General features: G+C 44.2%; 1 protein-coding gene across 13 annotated transcripts in view; it reads right to left on the bottom strand.

The window, feature by feature from the left end:
* ST3GAL3 (ST3 beta-galactoside alpha-2,3-sialyltransferase 3) overlaps window positions 1-25,731 on the bottom strand; it is a 355,629-nt gene that overhangs the window by 149,203 nt on the left and 180,695 nt on the right. For 9 of the 13 annotated variants that reach the window (XM_075002696.1, XM_075002688.1, XM_075002692.1 and 6 more), the window contains one exon: window positions 21,750-21,842. The exons of 3 other annotated variants lie outside the window; for them this stretch is intronic. In XM_075002696.1, the coding sequence (XP_074858797.1) occupies window positions 21,750-21,842 (93 nt within the window). Of the gene's footprint in view, window positions 1-11,421; window positions 11,515-21,749; window positions 21,843-25,731 lie in introns of all 13 variants that reach the window. One more of the 13 variants, XM_075002702.1, reaches the window with a different exon arrangement.

Below are 25,731 nucleotides of genomic sequence, written 5' to 3'. Positions count from 1 at the left end.
CTTCAGACCATAGCCAGACCAGAACAGACTCAATATTTAAGGCACAGAGAACCAAAAACAGTAAGCAAGGAGGATAAATCAGAAAAAGATAATCAAGGTGAGCAAATCCACAGAGACTTTAACAATCTACACCCAACCATCAACTTATGCCTCGATTACAACATGCAAGAGATACATTTCCTGGACACTACAGTACTAATCAAGGGTGGCCTGATCAGTACCACACTGTACCAAAAACCTACTGATCGCAATACTTATCTACACCCTTCTAGCTTCCATCCTGCACACGTGACTAGATCCATTGTTCACAGTCAAGCTCTTAGGTACAATTGCATTTGCTCTGATCCAACTGACAGAGACCAAAAACTATAAGATCTTTACCAAATATTCGTAAACGTGAATTACCCACCAGAAGTAGTAAAAAAACAAATCGACAGGGCCAGACGAATACCCAGAGACCAGCTACTCCAAGATCGGCCCAAAAAAGCCAAGAACAGAACACCACTGGTCATCACCTACAGCCCCCAACTCAAACCACTGCAACGAATTATTAAAGATCTACAACCTATCCTGAATCAGGATGCCACACTCCAGAAGGTCCTGGGTGACATGCCTGTTCTCTCCTACAGACAATCTTCCAACCTTATCAGAATCCTCACAAACAGCCACAGTCTATACCTCAGGATACCAGTCCTGGAACCTTTCCTTGCAACAAAGCCTGCTGCCAGCTTTGTTCACATGTCTTCTCTGGAAATACCATCACTGGACCTAAGCAGGTTACTCACAGAATCACAGGCACTTTCTCATGCTCCTCTACTAACATCATATATGCCATCATGTGCCAACAATGCCCAGATGCTTTGTATATTGGACAGACTTCTAACTCCCTTAGACAAAGGGTCAACGGGCACAAAACAGACATCAAAACACTCCAGATCCACAAACCAGTCAGTCAACATTTTAATGGAATGGGGCATTCTGTCAATGACCTAAAGTTATGTGTGTTACAGAAAAGGAATTATCGCTCCATTTTGGAAAGAGAAACATCTGAGCTGGCTTTTATATTCAAATTCGGCACATTAACACGTGGTTTAAATCGTGATGGGAACTTTCTGAGTCACTATAGGGGCTCGTCTGCATACTTGGCTCAATCTAATTCTTGACCTTCCCCCCCACCCCTCCACTCTCTGATTTGCTCACCTTGATTATCTTTTTCTGATTTGTCCTCCTTGCTTACTGTTTTTGGTTCTCTGTGCCTTAAATATTGAGTCTGTTCTGGTCTGGCTATGGTCTGCAGAAGTGGGTCTGTCCCACGAAAGCTCACCTAATAAACTATTTTGCTAGTCTTTAAAGTGCTACTTGACTGCTTTTTGTTTTGATAGTGTATAGACTAGCACGGCTTCCTCTTTGTTACTATTCTACATTTCCTTATGTTATTTAATACCTGCCATACTCTTGGCTGTATTAAGGTTCATTTTTTGCATACAATTATTAAAGCTAACAACTGGTATCTTCAGTATGACTCATAACAGGTAACACTGCTGCGCATGGACTTTACTACTTCACCTGGCTCCCTTATACCTGTAGTGCTTCCAGGAGATCCCTCTCCTTTAGAATGAGATGTGCAAAATTTGCCTTTTCCTTTAATGTGAGTCCCCTAAGTACTCAGCATGCAGAGGTTTGACCTTTGCAACTGCATGTTTGTCCCTTTACGTTTCCTTTATTCTCCTATGTAAAAAGCTAAAGCCCCACTGCTGTTCTTTCAGAAAAATAATTCTTCTTACCATCACGTTGAGGGGAGGACATGGGAACAAATGCATGACACTAAACACAGAGCTGCATCAATTCAATGCATAAAGTGCACTCCAGCAGCACACAGAATGGTAATTAAGCTTTCCAAAATTAGTGCCTTCAAAATGTTCCACAATTGTCTGTTCATCTGCAGGCTGCCACCTCATTCTAAACCAAGTAGTCATTGTAGGTTATAAATGTAAGTGTAACCTGCAGGAGTGCAAACTTCAACACAGTTCTGAAATAAAAGATTTCCCCCTTCTCCACAAACAATTCTCTTTTGGATCAAAGAGCCCATTATTAAATGTGCTCCCCATATGCATATGTATAAACAGCAATCAGCTTGTAACCGTCTCTTCATTAACCTAAATAGCTTGTGCTCCTTGAATCTGTCACTAAATGCACATTTTCTAATCCTTTAATCATTCTGGTGCCTTTCCTAAGAACTTTTTTACCCATTTATTAATATCCTTCTTGATCTGTGAACACCAGAATTAGACACAGGACTCCAGCCATGGTTGCACCAGTGCCCTATATAGAGATAAAATAACCTCTCTGCTCCTTAGCATTTTGGCCACACTGTTGAACTGGGAGCTCAAGTGCAGCTGATTATCCACCAGGACTCCCCAAATCTTTTTCAGACTCACTGGTCCCAGGAACAGAGTTCCCCATCTGGTAAGTATTGCCTGCATCCTTTGTTCCTGAAGTTAAATTTACAATTAGCCATGTTAAAACCCTTTTTGTTTGCTTGTGCCCACCTTACTAAGCAATCCAGATTACTCTGTACCAATGACCCATCCTCTTCACTGTTTTTCACTCCCCCAATACTTGTGTCATCTGCAAACTTTATCAGTGATGATTTTGTTTTCTTCTAAATAATTTTCTGCTAATGCATTTTGAAACCTGAGTTAGTCAGTTTCTAACCACATTAATATGTGCCAGGTTACCTTTATATTGTCCTAGTTTTTAAACAACAAGTGACTTGATACCAAGTCAAGCACGTTACAGAAGCCAATATTATTACCTCTAGCAACAAAACCTGTAATCACATAAAAAAATGAAATCAAGTCAGTTTGATGGGATCTGTTTTCCGTAAATCTATGTGGATCAGCATTAATTACTGTATCCTCCTTTAATTCTGTGTTAATCAAGACTAGTATGAGGCATCAACGTCAGAATGACAGGCCTATAAGTACCTGCTTTTCCTAATTTATGCTTTTTAAAAATTAGCACAAGAACTTTGTTGCAGTCCTCTGGAAATTCCCTGGTGTTACAAGATTTCTGTGGTGATGTCTACACTAGGGGAAAACTTTGAAATGGCCACGCTAATGGCCAAATTGGAGAATACTAATGAGGCACTGAAATGCTCATTAGCATGCTGCCAGCCACGGCACTTCAAAAGTGAGACATTTCGCTCACTTGCAGCTCATCTACACAGAGGTGCTTTTCGAAAGGACCCTGCAAACGTCGAAATCCCCTTATTCCTACCAGCCTTATTGAAAATTAACAATGGTCCAACGAATTGCTCAGCCAGCTCTTTTAAAATCTTGAATGGAAATTAACAGACCTGCTGATTTTATAAATGTTCTAACTTTTAATAGGTGCTAAATAGTAACAGAGAGTTAGCCATATTAGTTTGTGTTCAGCAGAACAAAACAGCAATAATATAGCACTTTAAAGACTAACAAAATGATTTATTATGTGATGTGCTTTTGTGGGACAGACCCACTTCAACAAACCAATAGTATTTCCAGGAGACTGACATCTATAAGTACAGAGGTTCAAAAAAATAAAGCAGTAATCAAACATTATATATGCCATTATGTGCAAACAATGTCCCTCCACTATGGACTTTGGACAAACCAGGCAAACTCTTTGCCACACACGGAATGGACACGCAGCAGACATCAGGAATCTCAATACACATAAGCTGGTCAAGTATCGGAGCGGTAGCTGTGTTAGTCTGGATCTGCAACAGCAACGAAGGGTCCTGTGGCACATCTGATGAAGTGAGTCTGTGCTCACGAAAGCTCATGCTCAAAACTTTTCTGTTAGTCTATAAGGTGCCACAGGACCCTTCGTTGCTGTTATAAGCTGGTCAGTGAGCACTTCAATGGAGTAGGCCATTCTGTTAAAGACCTGAGAATTTGTGTCGCATTTTAAAGAGCCTTTAAAAACAGAGCTGTGAATTGGAATTCATATTCAAATTTGACACATTAACACTTGGTATGAACAAATATAACAATTACCTCTTGCATTAGAAGGACTGCGTCCCTTCCTTTAATGCTCATAATCATCTCAGGCAAGAAAGATAATATAGACTCAAATGAAGTAAAAATCCTAAATGAATCAAATTGTTCCATAGAATCATTATGGATAGCAATTCCTCTAATAGGACTATGGCACTAGGAATATATTATCGACCACCTAACCAGGACAGTGATAGTGATGCTGAGATGTTAAGGGAGATTAGAGAGGCTATCAAAATAAAAAATTCAGTAATAATAGGGGATTTCAATTATCCCCATATTGACTGGGTACATGTCACCTCAGGACGGGATTCAAAGATAAAATTTCTCGATGCCTTAAATGACTGCTTCTTGGAGCAGCTGGTACAGGAACCCACAAGGGGAGAGGCAATTCTCGATCTAATACTGACTGGAACGCAGGATCTGGTCCAAGAAGTAACTATTACAGGACTGCTTGGAAATAGTGACCATAATATAATAACGTTTAATATTCCTGTGTTGGGAAGAACACCGCAACAGTCCAACACTCTGGCATTTAATTTCAAAAAGGGGAATTATACAAAAATGAGGAGGTTAGTTAAACAGAAATTAAAAGGTAGAGTAGCTAAAGTAAAATCCCTGCAGGCTGCATGGAAACTTTTCAAGGACACCATATTAGAGGCCCAACTTAAATGTATACCCCAAATTAAAAAATACAGTAAGAGACCTAAAAAAGAGCCACCGTGGCTTAACAACCATGTAAAAGAGGCAGTGAGAGATAAAAAGGCATCCTTTAAAAAGTGGAAGTCAAATCCTAGTGAGGAAAATAGAAAGGAACATAAACACTGCCAAATTAAGTGTAAAAATGTAATAAGAAAAGCCAAAAAAGATTTTGAGGAACAGTTAGCCAGAAATTCAAAAAACAATAGTAAAATGTTTTTTAAGTACGTTAGAAGCGGGAAGCCCGCTAAAAAAGCGGTGGGACCCCTGGACGATAGAGATATAAAAGGAGCAATCAAGGAAGATAATGCCATTGCAGAGAAACTAAATGATTTCTTTGCTTCAGTCTTCACAGCTGAGGATATTACAGAGGTTCCCAAATCTGAGCCGTCCTTTGTGGGTGACAAATCTGAGGAACTGTTCCAGATTGAAGTGTCAGTAGAAGAGGTTTTGGAACTAATTGATAAGCTAAACAGTAACAAGTCTCCAGTACCAGATGGCATTCACCCAAGGGTTCTGAAAGAACTCAAATGTGAAATTGCAGAGGTATTAATGGTGGTTTGTAACCTATCCTTTAAATCAGCTTTGGTACCCAAAGACTGGAAGACAACTAATATAACGCCAATATTTAAAAAGGGCTCTAGAGGAGACCCTGGCAATTACAGAATGGTAAGTCTAACGTCAGTACCGGGCAAATTAGTAGAAACAATAGTAAAGAATAAAATTGTCAGACACGTAGAAGAACACGATTTGTTGGGCAAAAGTCAGTATGGTTTCTGTAGAGGGAAGTCATGTCTTACTAATTAGAGTTCTTTGAAGGGGTTAACAAACCTGCAGACAGGGGGGGATCCAGTGGACATAATATACTTAGATTTCCAGAAAGCCTTTGACAAGGTCCCTCACCAAAGGCTCTTATGTAAATTAGGTGGTCATGTGATAGGAGGAAAGATCCTTTCATGGATTGGAAACTGGTTAAAAGACAGGAAACAAAGGGTAGGAATAAATGGTAAATTTTCACAATGGAGGGGGGTAACTAGTGGTGCTCCCCAAGGGTCAGTCCTGGGACCAATCCTGTTCAACTTGTTCATCAATGATCTGGAGAAAGGGGTAAGCAGTGAGGTGGCAAAGTTTGCAGATGATACCAAGCTGTTCAGGACAGTCAAAACCAAAGTAGATTGTGAAGAACTTCAAAAAGATCTCAGCAAACTGAGTGATTGGGCAGCAAAATGGCAAATGAAATTTAATGTGGGTAAGTGTAAGGTAATGCACATTGGGAAAAATAACCCCAATTATACATACAATGTGATGGGGGCAAATTTAGATACAATAGATCAGGAAAGGGATCTCGGAATTATAGTGGATAGTTCTCTGAAAACATCCACGCAGTGTGCAGCAGCAGTCAGTAAAGCAAATAGGATGTTAGGAATTATTAAAAAAGGGATAGATAATAAGACAAAGAATATCATACTTCCCCTATATAAAACTATGGTACGCCCACATCTTGAGTACTGCACGCAGATGTGGTCTCCTCACCTCAAAAAAGATATATTGGCATTAGAAAAAGTTCTGAAAAGGGCAACTAAAATGATTAAGGGTTTGGAACGGGTCCCATATGGGGAGAGGCTAGAGAGACTGGGACTTTTCAGTCTAGAAAAGAGGAGATTGAGGGGCGATATCATAGAGGTGTATAAAATCATGAATGGTGTGGAGAAAGTGAACACAGAAAAGTTATTTACTTGTTCCCATAATATAAGAACTAGAGGACACCAAATGAAATTAATGGGTAGTAGGTTCAAAACTAATAAAAGAAAATTTTTCTTCACACAGCGCACAGTGAACCTGTGGAACTCCTTGCCGGAGGAGGCTGTGAAGGCCAGCACTCTAACAGAGTTTAAAAAAGAGCTTGATAAATTTTTGGAGGTTAGGTCCATAAATGGCTATTAGCCAAGGGTAAAGTATGGTGCCCCTAGCCTTTAGTCAAAGGCTGGAGACAGATGGCAGGAGACAAATCGCTTGATCATTGTCCTCGGTTCACCTCCTCTGGGGCACCTGGCACTGGCCACTGTCAGCAGACAAGATACTGGGCTGGATGGACCTTTGGTCTGACCCAGTATGGCCGTTCTTATGTTCTTATGACACTTAACACCCCCCACCATTGATCCCCCTCCTTCAGTCCTATGTACTTGATTTGTCGGTTTTTATTTCTATCCCATGAAAGCTCATCACAGAATAAATCATTTTTTTAGTCTTTAAAGTGCTACATTTCTGCTGCTTTGTTTTGTTTTAATAGGTGCTGTTTAACATCCTTTTTGCATACTAATGGAATACAAAGAGAGTGAGCATATGACCCGACTAGATCATCTATTTCTCCCCAACTACAAAACAGAAATATTTATTGAACACTTGAGCCTTTTCTGTTTGGTTATTGAGAGTTTTACCATAAATGGAACAGTTCTTTGTCAAGTGACTAAATTCAAGTACTTCGGATCCTATGTCACATCCAATGGTCGGTGTTTAACTGAAGTGAAGTGCAGAATCGCTCAAGCGAAAGCAGCATTTCAGGAAATGAGAAGCGTTCTCACAAACAGATCTTTGTCATTGGAGGTTAGGAAAAGAGCACTGCAATGCTATGTAAAACCAGTCCTCACATATGGATGCGACTCATGGACTATCAGTAAACAAGTTGAGATGTCGAAGCCACAGAATAGTAACAGAGAGGAAGCCGTGCTAGTCTAGACACTATCAAAACAAAAAGCAGTCAGGTAGCACTTTAAAGACTAGCAAAATAGTTTATTAGGTGAGCTTTCGTGGGACAGACCCACTTTTTCAGACCATAGCCAGACCAGAACAGACTCAATATTTAAGGCACAGAGAACCAAAAACAGTAAGCAAGGAGGAAGCCACAGAAATGTGGTTTTTAAGAAGGATGTTGTACATCTCACGGATGACCAAAAGACGAATGAGTCTGTCTTAAATGAACCCAACAGCAAAAGACATTGTTAAACAGGATAAGAACAAGGTAGGCAAAATTTATAGGCCATATTATTAGAAAGTCTGCACTTGAAAATTTAGTGACAACAGGAAATTATAATGGAAAGCGAGGATGAGGTAGACAACGTGAGAAAATATTGGATAGTGTCACTTCATGGTTGCATTGCCACAGTACTGTCGAGATGCTCTAGAGTACTCGTAGTAGACGGGGTGGAGGGCTATGATCGCCTACGCTAATCAGCATGGCACGAATGAATGAAAGAATCATTTCCATCTAGTAATACACCAATACTATTGTTAGGACTCATTTTGTTCCTAATATACTCCAATAACTTCTTAATGCTCTTAAGTTCACTGGCCATAAATTTTCCCTCATGTTCCTGGGCTTCCTTCATCAATTTTCAAAAACTCAATTTCTGATTTCTAATTTCTGGTCTTAAATTGCAGCAAGGGAGGTTTAAGTTGGACATTTGGAAAAACTTCCTAACTGTTAGGGTGATTAAACACTGGAATAAATTGCCTAGGGAAGTTGTGTATTTTCTACCATGCGAAATTTTTCAGAGCCAGTTAGACAGACATCTATCAGGGATGATCTAGATCAGTATTTCTTAAAGCTTTCTGAGACCACAGAACACCAAACAGCAATACTTTTATGCAGAACACCTATGAAAATGTTCTTCAAAAAAATTGTCATCAGACCAAAAAACCCAAAACAAAACAAAAACAGCGATATATAAAGCAAAACCAAAAGGAAGTAATTTAATCTGGTACCACAGCAATGAAGAAGTAACACTGTATCTGGTTTTAATAACAGAAAATATTAGTGTATGATACTAAAAAGGCTCTGAGACTCAAGGCACTCCTGCAAGTTGTTCACGGAACACCCGTGAGGAACAATTATCTAGATGGTGCTTGTCCTGCCATGAGGGCAGTGGACAGGACTTGATGATCTCTCCAGGTCCCTTCCAGTTCTAGTGTTCTATGATTCATTACTATGAACTTCCCTTTTCTTCCATTTATTATATATTTATAACTCCCATTACTTCCTCCCTAAACCACATCATTTTTAAACCAACAGGCCTTCTTTCTTGACTGTGGCTTTCTGAGCACCCTGTAAAGTGTTAGTAAACAATTCCCATTTTTTATTATTGCCATTTTTTCTACTAAGTTCTTCCTCACAGCTAATCCAGAGCCGGACCTGAAGACCTTTCCAGTTCCCTCCCAGCCTGGCTTTTCTACCATTCTGTGGTTCAGAGTCTTCTCACAAGACTGAAATGAAACATTTTGCATCACCAGTGAGAAAATTCCCTCAGTATTGTGGCTTTCTGATCTTCCAAATGACGTTTGGTTGCCAGTTTTCTGTTTTCCCTTGCCCTGCATTCCGTGAGTGTCCAGAACACGCTGAGGAGGCTTCGCTGCCCCCTTACTAACGATAGCAAGATGGCGGTAGCCCAGCTTAACACACCATTCTTCCTCCGCTCCACTCTGAAGGCAAACAATCTAGTTAACAGTGCAGCCTCCAGCTCCGTGGGCTGGTTTTTCGAAGCACCTGGTGGAAGCAGCACTTGTTTCAAATTGGGGTACCTCCCTACTGCAGACACACACGCTGGGACCAGTGTGCCCTGTAAAATGAGCACTTGGGCAGCCAGCCAGGAAGGATTCAAGTGCCACCCAGCTGATTAGCAGAGCACCCCCAGCCACCAGCATGTTTCTGTGGGTGGCGCACATGCCTTGGTGCACACAAAATCTATTCCATCCAGGGATGGAAAAAATTAGAGGGAACACTGGTTGGACCCATCATGGGCCACATCCCTCACTGTCAGAATGGCATGTCCTTCTGGTACGCTGTGATTAGCTCTAGGCTGACACCCCTGTCTGCACTTCACATCCTGTCTCTGCTGTCTGTCTGCGGTACCTCTAGCAGCGCCAAGAACCACAGCATCCTCTTCATGGCTCAACCATTTGGCCGTGTCACTGTTTGTATTCCCCACTCCCATTGAAAGTTTAGCTTGAGGGTCGGTAAACTTTTTGGCCCGAGGGCTGCCTCAACATATGGAAGTCATATGGCAGGCCAGGAATGCTCACAAAATTGTGGTTGGGGTGCAGAAGGGAGTGAGGGCTCTGGCTGAGGATGCAGGCTCTGGGGTGGGGATGTGGGGTTTTCAGTGTCGGAGGCTGCTTCAGGATGGGGTTGAGAAGTTTGGAGAGCAGGAAGGGGGTCTGGGCTAGGAGCTGTGGTGGTGACAGCCCCAGCTGAGCTGTAGACTCTGGGTCCAATCTGGGGGTGCAGGAGAGGTCTATGGGCTGGAACAGAGGAGTTTGGCGTGCAGGAGAGAGATCAGAGTTGGGGCAGAGAGATGACCTGCAGGAGGTGGGTGCAGGCTCTAGAATGTGGCTGAGGAATTTGGAGTGCAGGAGGGGCTCTGGTCTGGGACAGAAGAGTTCAAAGGGCAGGATCAGGGCTGGGGCTGGGGCAAGGCATTGCGGTACAGGCAGCTCACAGCTGCAGCTCCAGGCACCGGTTCCCTTAAGCTGCCGCATGCCCTCCTCACCCCCTAGCTCCTACATGGCTCTGTGCACTACCCCATCCACAGTTGCTGCTCCCACTGCTCTCAATGGCTGCAGTTCCCAGACAATGGGAACAGAATGGGTTGTGCTTGAGGCATGGGAAGCACGTGGAGCACCCTGGCTGCCCCTACACGTAGGAGCCAGTGGAGGAACGTGCCGCTGCTTCCAGGAGCCGAGAAAAGCGGAGACAGAAGCAGCGAAGACTTTGCTTCCCAGCAGCAGCCCAAGGGCCAGATTAAAACAGCTGATGGGCTGGGTGTGACCTGCAGACCATAGTTTGCCCTCCCCTGGTTTAGCTGCTCAACAGCCCTAAGCAACATGCTTGCTCACTGCCTGGCAGTGAACCCGCAACTGCCCTCCTCCCTGGATTCCAGCCCAGAGACCCTCAGATCAGCAACCTGGGCACTGTCCCTCTGGCCTCACCACCATACTTACTTGTGGGCTTGTGCTACTGGCTCCCCTTGTCCGTTTGGGCACATCAGTTCCCAAAGCCTGTGGTCTCCACTCACTCACTCCTTCTCCAGCATCTGAAGAAGTGAGTTAACTCACGAAAGCTCATGCTCTAAACTTTTCTGTTAGTCTATAAGGTGCCACAGGACCCTTCGTCACTCCTTCTCCTGTCTTTTACCAGCAGACCCTTCTCCTTTAAGCTCATAGGCTTTATAGCCTGCACCTCCTCCTGGCCAGCTGAACATCCTTAGTTAGCTGCCAAATTGATTTGTTGGCTTGTCTGGACTGCGTTATGCCCTGTAACATGAATGTGTGGTCCACACTCCATCACAGGACCCTTTTGCTTCATTTCACACCCCTCTTTTTCTTCTGCCTCTCCTTCCCAGTCTGCTGCACTCATCCCTCAGGATGAGATGAGAGCTCAGCAGTGAGGACAGAAGGCTGAGGTCAAACCTTACAAATGTTCTGAGGTGGTTTGTTAAGCATTTTGGGCACAGAGTCCATGGCTAATGGCTCCATATGGCACCTAGTTTTGCTCACACAACAGTTTGGTGCTGCTACTTAGCAGCTTGGATCCAGGGCTCACAGACGACCCTCCTGACCATCCATTTTTGGAGACCAGCCCAGACCCTGAAAGATTAAGGTTTCTTTGCCCATCTTATTTGTTACTTACTGCCTCTGGGGTTGCATCACGAAGTCTCAGCCAAGCCCCATTCTGGTGTTGCCAAAGTGCATTGCAGTCTTGCTTACCACGGGAGCACATCAACTATTAAAATAAGACCATTATCAGAGGGCTGCTGAGCGGTTCTCACACATTCAGAGCAGTGCGACACTGAACCCTTCCTTTTGCAGAAACCACCCAGGTGAGTAGAACGAGGGGATGAATCAGTGGCTTGTGGCAGCGGCAAGTGAACAGTGACCCGAGGAGCATAACAGTGTTGTGACCCAACAGCATGGCACAGTAAGGAGCTGGAGGCCTGGCAGCCCCTGGTGCAAATGGACCCGCATGGCCCGGAGATAATGTAGAGGCCCACAGGAGGCAACAGTATTGTGACCCAAAAAGGCTCTGCAGCATGAAGACTTTCCCTCCAGGGGGCTGGAGATGGCACAGTGGCTGCCAGAAATAGAGCGATGTAGAAAGAAGACAGGTTGCTGCAGCACTGAAATAAACCAACGCCATATCACAGGGTGAGATGACTATGAAAGCCTTAAGGCAGCGATGCACGAAAAGCAATACAAGAAACAGAATTCAGCTGTGAATGGGTCGATTAAGTCATTTGGCAAATCTACGGCAGTTCAGACTGAGAAGCCTCTAGAATGAAGAGAATTCCACAGCCCAACCATCTTCTAGATTTGTTTGAATTACTTGTGTCTATTTTAGCTGTTGCTGCTCTCTAAACTTTCCTAAACCCAGGGTGACCTTTTTAAAAAAATAAAAAAACTGAAAAATCTGCCAGTACATACAAACATATACTAAAACATGCTGTCTGGAACAAACAGTCCTCCAAAAAGGACACCCAACAGTCGCTATAATAAACCAAGAGCAATTAGTCTTCTGGGAAATGACTCGGCTGATTTGACTTCAATGAAGGAAAGGGTGTACAGGACAAGGAAGGCTTTGCAATCCCATGGGACAAACATTCCCTTCATCTAGCTAGAGACAGGATTATCTGAGAATAAACCACCCTCCTCGTATTAGCTTGTTTTAATTATGGAATCTTCTAACAGTTAATCATAAAATGATGTTCAAATATTTTGAAGTCTAATTGAATAAAGACCATCTAGTCAGTGAAAATACCCATAATAAACTCCCTGGTCAGGTGGTGGGGGAGGCTTCAGCGTTGTGTACCTCACTGCAAAAAGCTAAGTGCCTTCACCAAAATGAAACAAATAGCACATGAATAAAGACAAATGTTGAAAAAAAAAGGGGGGAAACAAATGGTTTAAAATGTGCATCTCTTGTTGTTAGAATGACTATGTGCAAATGGCCCCTGAATGGCATCTGTCACAATGACTTGGTGTCTTGCCCCATACATCTGCTTGGGTTCAACACCAAAAGGTGAGATTCCTAATGGCCAGCAGGATAAACCTAACCTAGAATCTGAAACTGAGTGGGTTCTGCCAGCCACTTGGTGCAACTTCATTCACACTCCAGAATCCTGGTATTGTCTGAAGGTCGGCTACTGTCATGGCTTCCTCAAACTCAGAAAGAAGAGCAGTGTCTGAATGCTAATTGTACAGCATCTTCCAACAAATGGAAGAGAAGTGCTACTCCTGTGAGGAGGGTGGGTACAGTGCTGGCCTGACAAAGCAATCGCAAGCAGGAGAAGGACTGCAAGAAGGAAACACACTCTCTCAGAGTGACCACGGTCACAGCATCAGAACATGGAAATGCAAGGAAAGACCCTCATGGAGAAACAGAACATTTTAATGCATAAACTTCCCTGCTTTGACCTGTTTATAGCTAGGGAAACTAAGCCCTCCCTTAAACAGAGTGATCTACCAAATCCAACCAGGCTCACTTCAGCCACAGGTCATCAAAATAAAGGAAAACTCATGGTCTTATCCAAGAGTCTTAGAGAGATGCGGCACTGTTGGGTGAGGGTAGCTCAGTACATTCCCTAGACTCTCCATGACATTGGGTCAGGGCTTTTTTTGGGCCCTGACTATCTTGGTTGCCAGGAAAACTCAAAAAGCCAAGTCCTGTTGTCGGGTATGAATAAAGCTGCTAGTTTCATATTCCCCTGTGCCTCAGCTCCCACAGACCTCAGCTGTGTGCTCGGGCAGAAAAGCATGTCAGTCCAGCCTGCCTACGCAGCCCTTAGATCTCAGACACATCAAGCCATCTAGTTGGAACTGGATGCGGGAACCTCCCTCATTGGCTGTCTTACTCAGCTGAGACACTTCCTTTTCCTGCTAACCTTCTCTCTCCTGCAGAGGCCAGGAAAAAGTCCTATGAGACTTGCTGGGCAGGACAGAATACGGTCTTGTTCTCTTTGACTTTTCTATTCTTGATTGAATGTGGACCACAGAAAGCACAGAAGATGCTTTTCAAAGAGCAGTCTGAACGCAAAGGGAAAAACACAAATCGTTCCCATCCCTGCACAGAGTTCTATTCATAGCATACTATCAAGGAATCTCCAACCAATTTCACATGCTCATAACTTTATAGGGGGCAAATACTGTTATGCTCATGCAACCCAACTAAGTTCAAAAGTAAGTGAGAACAAAATTTGACCCAATAAAGTTTAACAGCAGTGAATTCTTGAGCCATTCTGAGGGAGAGCGATTAGTTTCCTTACAAACTTGTGTTTATTTAAGCCAAGTTTCTTTGCCCTGGACAGATGAGGAAATCCCCACTTAAAATGACCAGCTACAGAGCACAAGTAAACAGACTTTGCACATATAAACTGTTTAGTATCCTGTTGTTCCATAAATAGTTTGCCTGGAGAGCAGGGCTGGCCGAAGGAGAGCCAAAGGCTGTCTGGCCGGGGTGTGGAGGAGAAGGCAGCAATAGCACCTGGCAGCACTGCAGACTTTGTGAGGAGGCTGGCAAGGTTTTCCACTCCTCTCCTTTTATGCCAGGATCCGCACGTCAGCCCTGCCATTCCTGAGTTACAGATGCTCCTCTGCCAATAGGCCCAGGGCCGCAGGAACAAGTTCGGCAGTGGCAGAATGCATGCTGACTTATTAAAGGTGGCTTGGGCCCCACATCTTCCTTTACAGCTGCCTAAGTCCCACCAGTGACATTTCAGTAGACAAGAAACACAAATCAGAAGCAGAGAGTCTGCCACAACCTGCCCCACGGAGGCTTTAAATATCTGTCCATCCATCAGGCCCCACATTAGCAAAACCACCCAGCAATCGAAACACAGGGCACAGGGAACAGCTGGTTTGTGCTGCTCCTCTCTCATCCACTACCCAGCAAATGGCTTGTTGCAGTCTGCAGAAGTTGCTTTCCCCTCCAAAACAAAGCGTGAGATTTACAGCTTAAGGATCACTGTGCTGTGAGCCGTAAAGGTTGCTGTCCAAAGTACTTGAGCTGCAGGTGCAGGGTTCAGCAGTGCGAGACTAGGCCAGGAGGTGGCTTTCTAGAGTTTGCAGCAGAACTGCCATGGCAACGGTCCATCATGAAGAACTTCCAGCTCTGGGCAGTTGCTTCTACTCCACCTTCTCTGAAGTAACTGTAACACTTCCTAATTGTTGGAATAGCTCTTCCCACAGAGAGGTCTTTGCTCTTGCTTGGTCAGTTACACAAACCCAAGCCCATAACTGACCATTTCAGAGGAACGGCAGACATGACAGCAGAGAGCACACAACAGAGGCACACCTAAGTCTTTAGGAGTAGAATAAAACCAGGCACATGCAGACATTTAAATTGTAATAACGAGGCAGTAAAGCCCATTTACCCTCTGACCAGTTATGATTTTTCAGCGTGGCCGTATTGGGTGGGCAGTGATTTTAACACCGGCATATGAGTGTCTGGGCCCTGGGATGAGATGTTTTATACCTTTAGATCTTATTTGGCAACACCAAACCAGAATACACTGCACCAGCCCAAGCAGTTGTGTGCTAGGTTAACTGTCTCTGCACTAGAAGCTTTGGCCACTTTAGCTCTGATGGCATAGCTAAGGCTCTGAAGTTTGCAAGGGTGGCCAGTTGCTGCTTCTAAAGTGCTTGGAGCTCTTGCGATAGAAGCACCCAGAAAAGGGAAAAGTGGGTTGGATGACAAGGTGCCAGGCAGCTGGCCAGGGAGGCCATGGATGGGGGAAAGGAGCCCAGTACATCCCTGACTCACCCACTCAGATGATGGGAAGTGACTGAGAACCTTGGGCCAGATCCTTATAGAATCATAGAACATTCACTGGAAGGGACCTCGAGAGGTCCTCAAGTCCACTTCCCTGTCCTTGCAGCAGGACCAAGCACAGTCTAGACCATCACCTGCTTTTAAATGTCTCCAGAGATGGAGATTCCACAACCTCCCCGGACAATTTATTCCTGTGTTTAACCACTCACATTCTTGTCTGACATAAATTGGCTATGGGAAGCTTCATGGGGAATGACCAGGGATGGAAACAGGAAGAGATTCCTCTTCTAGCTCAACTAGAGATTGCCCTCACACACAACATTGACGGTGAAGCAACAATACAAGAACTGACTTTTGTTTTCATCTCTCTCTTTTCCCAGCTAGCTGGGGTGGGTCACCAGACCAGATTTTTCTAGGCTGGCCCAACTAACTGTCATGCTGTATCTGCCTGCCCTTTGTACACTATCTACCCACCATTTCTTGGCTATCCTCGTGTTTTCCGCCCCCAGACTCTAGTCTCATGTGCCTTCCTAAAAGGATTCCCTCCATCCTCTGCACATGCCCACACCATCTCACTTGTTAGCCTTGCCCACAATCATTTTCTCATTTGCTGCAAACCAGCCCCAAGGAACCTGAATGACTGCAAAAACCAGCTTTAGATACTGGCCCCCGTGTAGATATTCACCTGCCTTGGTTCCACACAAGTCATCCATCTGACTTCAGACTCTGCTTTACACACTTTGAAGCCATGGCTTATTAGTTCCTTGCTCCACTCATCAATCATGTAGATCAAATCTTCTCCAGTGCTGGCCATTAACGCAAACCTGAGCAGATTTGTTACTGCTTCAGTAGGCACACAGATTGTATATAGCAACAGTTCATCAAGGGCTAACTGCGAACAGTCAGCAAATGCAAAACAAGTGAGACTCAAACAGGGGGCAGAAGAGCTTCTTTGTGAGTGCCTGTTTACTGGTCTAGATACCAAGTTGACAGTGCTCCAAACCGGGGAATAGATGGGTGCTGTTTTGTGCCTGCTACAGGATTCCTACTATACCTCCATCTAGACATTAAGGGGCATGATTTCAAGATAATTATGCACTCAAACTCCAACAGCTGAAGCTCAAAACAATAACATACTCCCTTCCGAAAGCCTGAAGAGGTTCCTAAACTTAACGCTTCCCCTGACTCTCTCCCAACCTTCGTTATCTGTTCCAACCTTCGCATTCCAGTCTCCTCCGATGATCAACACATCTTTCTTCGGTATCTCCTCCACCATCTTTGCCAAGTCTTTATAGACTAGCCCAATCTCTTCCTCCGTACTGTCCAACGTGGGTGCATACACCTGAATGACTGAGATGTTGAACGGTTTTGCTTCGAATCTCGCGACCATCATTCTTGAACTCACCGGTTTATATCCTAATAATGTTCTTCTAACTGTTTTGCTAAGAAGGTATCCAACTCCTGCTTCATGCCCAACCAAATGACTTTGCAACCACATATCTCTCCTGATCCCGTCCAACACGTCTCTGCCAATCCAAGTATATCGCATTGGTATTTCTCCATCTCCTTCCAAAGCAGCTCTAATTTTCCAGTTACCCACAGTGCTTCGACATTCCATGTTCCAATGAATAGCATATGTGTTATTTTTAATTTTCTTATTTTCATTTTAACATCGCTGGCCTACATCAATAGCTGTAACTGATGTATGTAATGTTCTACTTTAACTATTCGTCTTTCTTTCTTTCTTTCATTATAAACCTTCAGATTTTAGAGGATTGGCACAGCATTCCGTTGTCTAAGGACGTTAGAAGTCTGCTTTGTATGCTTTGTATATTGGACAGACTTCTAACTCCCTTAGACAAAGGGTCAACGGGCACAAAACAGACATCAACACACTCCAGATCCACAAACCAGCTAGTCAACATTTTAATGGAATGGGGCATTCTGTCAATGACCTCAAGGTATGTGTGTTACTGAAAAAGAACTTCCGCACCGTTCTTCAAAGAGAAACAGCCGAGCTGGCTTTTATATTCAAATTCAGCACATTAACACGTGGTTTATACCAGGATGGGAACTTTCTGAGTCACTATAGGGGCTCGTCTATATACTTGGCTTAATCTAATTCTTGACCTCCCCCCCACCCCTCCACTCTCTGATTTGCTCACCTTGATTATCTTTTTCTGATTTGTCCTCCTTGCTTACTGTTTTTGCTTCTCTGTGCCTTAAATATTGAGTCTCTTCTGGTCTGGCTATGGTCTGAAGAAGTGGGTCTGTCCCATGAAAGCTCAGCTAATAAACCATTTTGCTAGTCTTTGAAGTGCTACGTGACTGCTTTTTGTTTTGATAGTGTCTAGACTAGCACGGCTCCCTCTCTGTTACTATTCTACCACTACAGCTATGGTTATGGACATCTTTTCCCAGTCCCACGTACGTCCACTCATTCCTGTGGTCACATTATGACCGAAGGTTCCACCATAATAATGCACTTTCCCTTTTTCTCCCTACCTTGCTTTGAAATTCTCATCCTTAGTCAAAATCCACTTCACTCTCGAGATAACTTCTTCTGGGTGGGGGAAGGGAGGGATGTTTACATTTCTTGTTTACTTGTAGGAATTTCACTCTGAGACAAATCCTTTAAGCACCACTGTCTCCACATTATCTCTTCTGAGAAGCAAATTCAGGCTTATTTATGGGCTATGAACATGCTTTCCCTAATCCGTCACAATTCTTTTTTTTTCACCCCCCCCGTCTTAGCTGTCATCACAAGAGTCTGTGGTTGGACAGCTGTAGGCAGTGGAGCCCCTGCTTGACTAGCACATGAATAGTAGACTGTGGTTTGTGGGAAGAAATGCCCTTTCTACTCTGATTAAAAGAGGGTGCACACAAAGAAAGAGGAGACAGCCATGTACAGACACACCAAACAGACCAGGCACAAAGGGGGTCTGGTCTTCACACAAATGCGGCAATTTAGCCTCCCCGATGAAAAGGTCAAAACACTAGCCGATGACTGAAATCTCTAAGTCAACTAAAGCCCTGGTAAAAATAGCTCATTTCCCGGGGTCAGAACCCAGAGGTGGCATTACACAGCTGGTTGTCACTGACTGTGCTTTTACTTTGCTCTGCCCCATTCCTCAGGCAGCAGTCCTGCACCTGGGTGTTTCCCCTTTATCTCATAAGCCGTCAAAACACAAGTAAAAGATGGAGCCCCTAGTTCTCTAGCAGGTGAGGAGAGTCTCATCTCCGAGCAGGTGGCTTGTTTCTGAATACAGCCTTGTGAGAGGCACTGCTATCCTGCTAAGAGAGGAAAGATGCACCATTGTCACAATGTGTGGATTTCTCCTGAGACAGGGGCTATTCTTCCTCAGACAATGAATTCCAAAAGCTCCCCTTAGGCATTTCAGTATTTATCACACACCACTGTTCACCAACAAGCTAACAGACAGGTCAGTGACACAACAGAACAAGTTATAGCCTATAGAGAACATGGGAGAAACAGTAAGTTTTATCTATGCTGATACCTATTTCAATTTGGTGGGTTCATAGCCCCTCTCTCTAGACTATCTCCTTTGGGTACCTCCCTCTCCTCAATACTTCCTACTGATGAGTGGAGCGGGTGCTTCACTCGGTGTGCTGGCGTGCATGCATGCATCCCTTGCTTTTACACGTCCCATGCTCCCTGGCATTGAAGAGGGAGCTGAGTGCTTAACTCAAGGTTGTGAATTCCTCTAAGCAGCAAGGCACCTAAAAGTTAGGTGTTGCAATGCTCAGCACTGGCGTGCCTAACCTCCCTTGTCAATTTAGCCCTTACTGTTTTTCATAAAGAGTCAATGCCATAGTCCAATACTAGTAATCATATATGGGGAAGAGAAGGTAGGGATTCTGTCCAAGGAGAAATCTCTGCTAAAAGCTATAAAAACATAAAAAACTAACTATAAATACACTAAGGCAAAATTTGCACTCTTTCCAAACAAAGAAATTGAAGGAATGATCTAGACTCTGGAAATTCAGAGCCAAGCCATGAAGTGGCAAGAAGAAACTGGAGAGACATTTGGTCCACTCCCTCCTTTGGCTGGGAGCATGAGAAAACGAAACTAAACTAAGCACGAGGCACATGAGCGGCCCAGCACACACTGCTTGTAAGAATGCGCCGACTGGGTGCATGCACACACCCACAATGGAATATATTTAGGGACTGACACTCGAAGAAGTTTCATTTTTTAAAAATGCCAGCCATTACAGTTTCTGGAAAAGCTTGAAAACGTGACTCAAAACTGCAGGAAAGTCTCAAGAACCAAAAGGCAAAATAAAAAGAACATCAACACTATTTCAATCCACGATTTTTAAGCAACTCTCATAATCATGGGGGCCCGATTCATTATTTGTGAACATTTGGGGTTGACAATGTCATAACAGACTTGGCAGGAAAGGAAGAAGAGGAGACTAGGCACATCGTTTGTTGGAAAAAGTCGATGAGATACAGCAAGGCCAACAGACTCTTCATAACTTGCCTGGGGCTTTTTAAACACACTCTGGAGAGCTCTGCTGCCCACTTCACAAGCACCTGAGGCCAGTTCATAGAATCCCAGGGCTGGAAGGGACCTCAGGAGGTCATCAAGTCCAGCCCCCTGCTTCAAGCAGGATCAACCCCCACTAAGTCATCACAGCCAGGACTTTGTCAAGCTGGGACTAAAAACCTCTAGGGATGGAGATTCCACCACCTCTCTAGGTAACACATTCCAGTGCTTCACCACCCTCCTGGTGAAATATTGTTTCCTAATATCCAGCCTACACCTCCCACTCTGTAACTTCAGACCACTGCTCCTTGTTCTGCAATCTGTCACCACTGAGAATAGTCTCTCTCCATCCTCGTTAGAGCTCCCCTTCAGGAAGTTGAAGACTGCTATTAAATCAGCCCTCACTCTTCTCTTCTGTAAACTAAACAAGCCCAAATCCCTCAGCCTCTCCTCATAGGTCTTGTGCTCCAGCCCCGTAATCATTTTTGTTGCCCTCCACTGAACCTGCTCCAGAACATCCACATCCTTTCTATACTTGGGGGGGGGACGGGACCCAAAACTGGACACAATATTCCAGATGTGGCCTCACCAGTGGCGAATAGAGGGGAAAACAACTTCTCTAGATCTGCTCGAAATGCTCCTCCCTAATGCACGCCAATATGCCATTAGCCTTCTTGGCTACAAGGGCACACTGTTTACTCATGTCCAGCCTCTCATCCACTGTAATCCCCAGGTCCCTTTCCACTGTACTGCTGCTTAACCATTCGGTCCCCAGCCTAAAACAATGCTTGGGATTCTTCCGCCCCAAGTGCAGGACTCTGCACTTCTCCTTGTTGAGCCGCATCAGATTTCTTTTGGCCCAGTCCTCCGATTTATCCAGTCACTCTGGATCCTCTCTCTACCCTCCAACGTATCTACCTCTCTCTCTGCCTTAGTGTCATCCACAAACTTGCTGGGGCATCCTGCAGCAGCAGCTGCATTCTTTTGTGCAGGCACCTGTGTGCAGGTAACACAGAACATTATCCCTCTGCCGCAGATTGCTACATTTGCCACTAGCTGAGAAGAAGCAACTCAGTGGAGCTGTACCTGTAAATTTGATGGAGTTGCACCTGCTTATACCAGCACGTCTTCCACTTGTATCCACAAAAATCAATTTAACTCTGTTCTCGCCATTCAGATTCCTCTCCTGGAATACAATTCAAACTACTTGACTACTTGCAGGCTAAACTACGGGGAGTTGGTACAGGGCATATCACACATCCAAAGCTACACAACAAACGTCTTCCTCTACACACAATTATATGTGACATTGTACAAACTATACACTTCAGCCCACTTTCTGGGACTAGCCTAGTTAGACTGTAAGAACCAATCCATGCCTAGCATGTTATCTAGGCACACCTTACTCTCCACTTCATCTTATGTCCCACACTTGTCTGATCCATCATCATCTTGTCCACTGCAAACCATTCCCGGGGTCCTCCCTTATCTTAGCTAGTACAGACATTCCCTTCCCAGCCTGCTGATTGTTCCTGGGGAGACAGGATTAGGGAGGTTGATGGGAGGTCTCACTCACTGGCAATTAATAACATCAGTCTAGGCCTCCACAGCATCCTGCAGGGAGAAGGGGCAGAAGAGCTGGGGTGTAAAGTACAAATACTGGGGAACACGATCACTTACTTTGGGAAGATGGAAGTCATGAGTGCTGACGCGTACCCAGGTTTGCAAACGCCCTCAGAAAAATTTGCATACTTTGATGCTAGTTCTGGAGGCCTGTGGGAAAAAAAGATGAGAGTCATTGACTTTCCAGGGTATGCACATGCCGAGTGTCACCCACATACTTGATTTAAATACCTACCCAAACAGTGCTTCTCAAAAACAACTATGAAAACTACTAAGAGAAACAGACTGTTTGTTTGTTCTTCACATTAATGTGGGAGACTATCAAACCTCCAAGAGGGTCAGAAATATCTGAAATATACCACTGACTCACTATTTCTATTGAGGGTCTTCCAACTCTTAGGAAGGTAAAGCTCCAGGAAGGAAGGAAATATATCCAGATACTTCCCAAGAGGCAGAAGTATAAAATAGTAAGTGAAATAAGATAACAGAACCACTTGTTCAGGTCATTTTTCTATGCATGCTGAAAGTAAGATGTCAGCAGAAGCATTACTTACAGGACAAATTTCAAACATTTTAACCAAACTACAAAGCAGATTTCTACTAGACCTACAGTCAGCAGCCAGTGTTTACACATTAAAGGGGATAGACTCTTTGGACAGCCAAATAGACAGCATTGCCATTGTTCTACTGGGAAATGGCCTAACATCACAGCTTTCACATCATTTAAAGGGAGAGTGGCAACCAAGATACAGAAGCCTAAAGAAAAGAGCAGTAAATGAAACATAGTGGCCCTGCCTACACTGGCCCCTCCCTTTTGGAAGGGGCATGTTACAGAGACACTTCGGGACAGGTTAATGAGGCACTGACATGTATAGTCAGTGCCTCATTAGCATAACAGTGGCCAGTCACGCTTCAAAAGTGCTGCTTTTGAAATGCAGACTGGTGGTATAGACGCAGGCATTTGAAAATAAGCTCTGTGCTTTGAAATTCCCTTATTCCCAAAATAAACTGAGAACAAGGGAATTTCAAAGAGTGAGGTTTATTTCGAAGCATCTATACAGCCAGTCTGTGTTTCGAAAGCTGCATTTTTGAAGCGCAACTGGCTGCAATTATGCTAATTAGGTGCTGAATATGCATGTCAGTGCTTCATTAACTTGTTCTGAAGTGCCTCATTAACATGCCCTTCCGAAAGGGAGGTGCATGTGTAGACACGGCCAGTCTGAAAGTAGTTAAAGGTTAGCACTCAGAGAAAGGAAATATGAGTCTAGTACACAACTTAACCACAGACGTACTGCTTCTTTAATTTCCATTCATCTCCTCCTCTTGTTTACCAGTCATCTTAAACACCGTGCCCTCTTCCGCAGTTGAACTGTTAGGGTAAATGTGTAGGCCCATTCATCACAATGTACACTCTCTCCTGGCAAAGGCACACCCATATGGGCATCGTAAGGATTGATTTAATAATCTGGGCTGTTTAAGCAATACAGCACTCACACATCTACTTATAATGGAAACTAGAGAAAAGGGAAAGTTCCTCCAACTTGGAAATTTCCTTTCTAGGCTTGTGGTTAAGGCACAGGCTGAAGACTCAAGAAATATGGAGTCAATTCTCATCTCTGGAAGATTCTCATATGACGAGTTGAGCTACTTAATCCATCTATTCCTCATAAAGATGAAAATAATAATGTTTCCTTTCTCAGTCTTCCCTATTTGCATCGTGAGGACTACCTGAACTATGCACCTGTGAAGAGCCCAGCACAACAGAGTCCCTCTCCTCACTATCATACAAAGGAAAACAGTAAAGGTGGGATACCAAAAAGGGTCTAAGGAGTCAGCAGCACCAGTTCCTCTGTGACTTTCCGTGGGGTTTCTCTTCTTCTCTTCCCTAAGTGCTCTCACCCTAAATAAATGACCAAGTCACTATGGCTGCATGGCTCCTGCCAGAGAGCAGTACTACTAATAAATAATGACAACTGGGTAGACTTGCACAGTACCGTCCAGTCAAGGAACTAAAAACAGTTCACAAACATCAAATGCTGCAGGCACAAAAGAGCCCAGAACCATTAAAGTGCAGAGCTGAGGTGGAGTGTGATACAGACCACAGACCACTGTAAACCAGTCCTCTCCAGCCTTCTTACACCCAAGATCACTTTTTGAATTTAAGGGCAGCCCCACCCCTTTCCCAACATCACACCCACTCAGCTCCCCCACCTCCCTCACAATCTGCCCTACACTCATTCACTGTCAGCTGGCTGGGGAGTGGGCTGGGAGAAGGACTTCAGGCTCTAGGAGGGGGTTTGGGTGTGGGGAGGGGGCTTCAGGCTGGGGCAGAATACTGGGAAGCTGGAGGGGGTTAGTTATGTGGGCTCTAGAAGCAAGTTTGGATGCAGGATAGGGCAAAAGTTAGGGATGAAAGAGCAAGGGGTATAAGCTCTGGGAGGGAGTATATTCCTTCATCCAAACTCTGCCCCAGAGCCCATGGTCCTCACTCCAGCATCTCAGCACTCTGAGCTCAAGGGGACATCCAGTCTTTTCTAGATGTGCAAATAGTCCACTTCTACTGACAAAGTTGAAAACCTTTGTCAGATCATTGAAGGCTAAGTAGAGGGGCTTTCTTTGTTCTCTCCATTTCTTTTGTACTTGTCTCAGAAAGGAGGTCATGTCCACAGCTGATCTTGCAGCTCTGAAGCAGCACTATGATTCCCGACAGATTCTGTCTACAAGGGTATGAAGTGTGCTCAGGACAGAACAAGCAAAGGCTTTTTCCATAACATGAAGAATAAAAATGCTGTGACACTTGTTACAGTCACTCCCTGTTTTTATAAAGAATGATAATCTGGTCTCTCTCATTTTTCGTGGTACTTTTCCTTCTCTTCAGGACCAGCAGAGCAACTCATGAAGATACTGCAAGAGAAAAGGTTTTCTTCATTGTGTAACCTCAGATGGGATGTAGTGTTTTCCGGAGGCCATCTATGGCAAGGCTAAGTCCATCCACACTTGGTTCATAACAGGCAGGCTTTTCATGGCATTCACGGCTGCGTTCATAACAGCACCTTCATGAAAGAAAAGCTCAGAAGAGTATTTTACCCAGCAATCCATGAGCTCAGTGTGGTCAAGTGTTTATCCTGCCGTTCATTTCAATGGGGCTGTCTTCTTTGAAGTTGGACTCAAAAGTTTTTTAACCCCATCATACATAGGATGAAATTCAGTAAGGACAAATACAAAGAATTCCACTCAGTAAGGAACAATCAATTGCACACATACAAAATGGAAAATTACTGTCTAGTAAAGAGTACAGAAGAAAGGGACCTAGGGGTCACCAAGGGACCACAAGCTAAATATGAGTCAACAGTGTGACACTGTTGTAAAAAAAAGCCACCATCATTCTGGGATGTAACAACAGCAGTGTTGTAAGCAAGACAGAAGAAATAATTCTTAGCCCCTAGTCTGCACTGATTAGGCCTCAACTGAAGTACTGTATCCAGTGCTGGATGCTACTTTTCAGGAAGCATGTGAACCAACTGGAGAAGATGCACAGAAGAGCAACAACAATGATTAAAAGGCTAGAGAACGTGACCTGTGAGGGGAGACTGAAAGAATTGGGTGGTTTGGTCTGAAAGAGAGAAGACAGAAAGGACACAGCAGCTTTCAAGTATCAAAAAAATATTACAAGATGGAGGGAGAAAATTTGTTCTTCTTAGCCTCTGTTGACAGGACAAGGAGCAACGGACATATATTGCAGGAAGGGAGGTATAGGTTGGGCAACAGGAAACTCTTCCTAACTGTCAGGGTGGTTAACCACTGGAATAAATTGCCAGGAGAGGTTGAAGAATTTCCATCATTGGAGATTTTTAAGAGCAGGTTAGACAAACATCTGTTAGGGATGGTCTAGATGGAGATCGGGCCTGCCATGAGTGCCAGGGACTGAAGATGATGACCTCTTGAGGTCCTTTCCAGTTCTAGTATTCTATGATCCGATGTTTCTGATGCTTCCTGCACCAGCTGCTACTTGGATGCTTACACGTAAGTGAAGCCAACA

This window comes from Carettochelys insculpta, chromosome 9, assembly GCF_033958435.1.
Source record: "Carettochelys insculpta isolate YL-2023 chromosome 9, ASM3395843v1, whole genome shotgun sequence".
NCBI lineage: Eukaryota > Metazoa > Chordata > Testudines > Carettochelyidae > Carettochelys > Carettochelys insculpta.
Note: the sequence above shows the minus strand (reverse complement) of the source record. Positions and strands in the feature narration are given on the sequence as shown.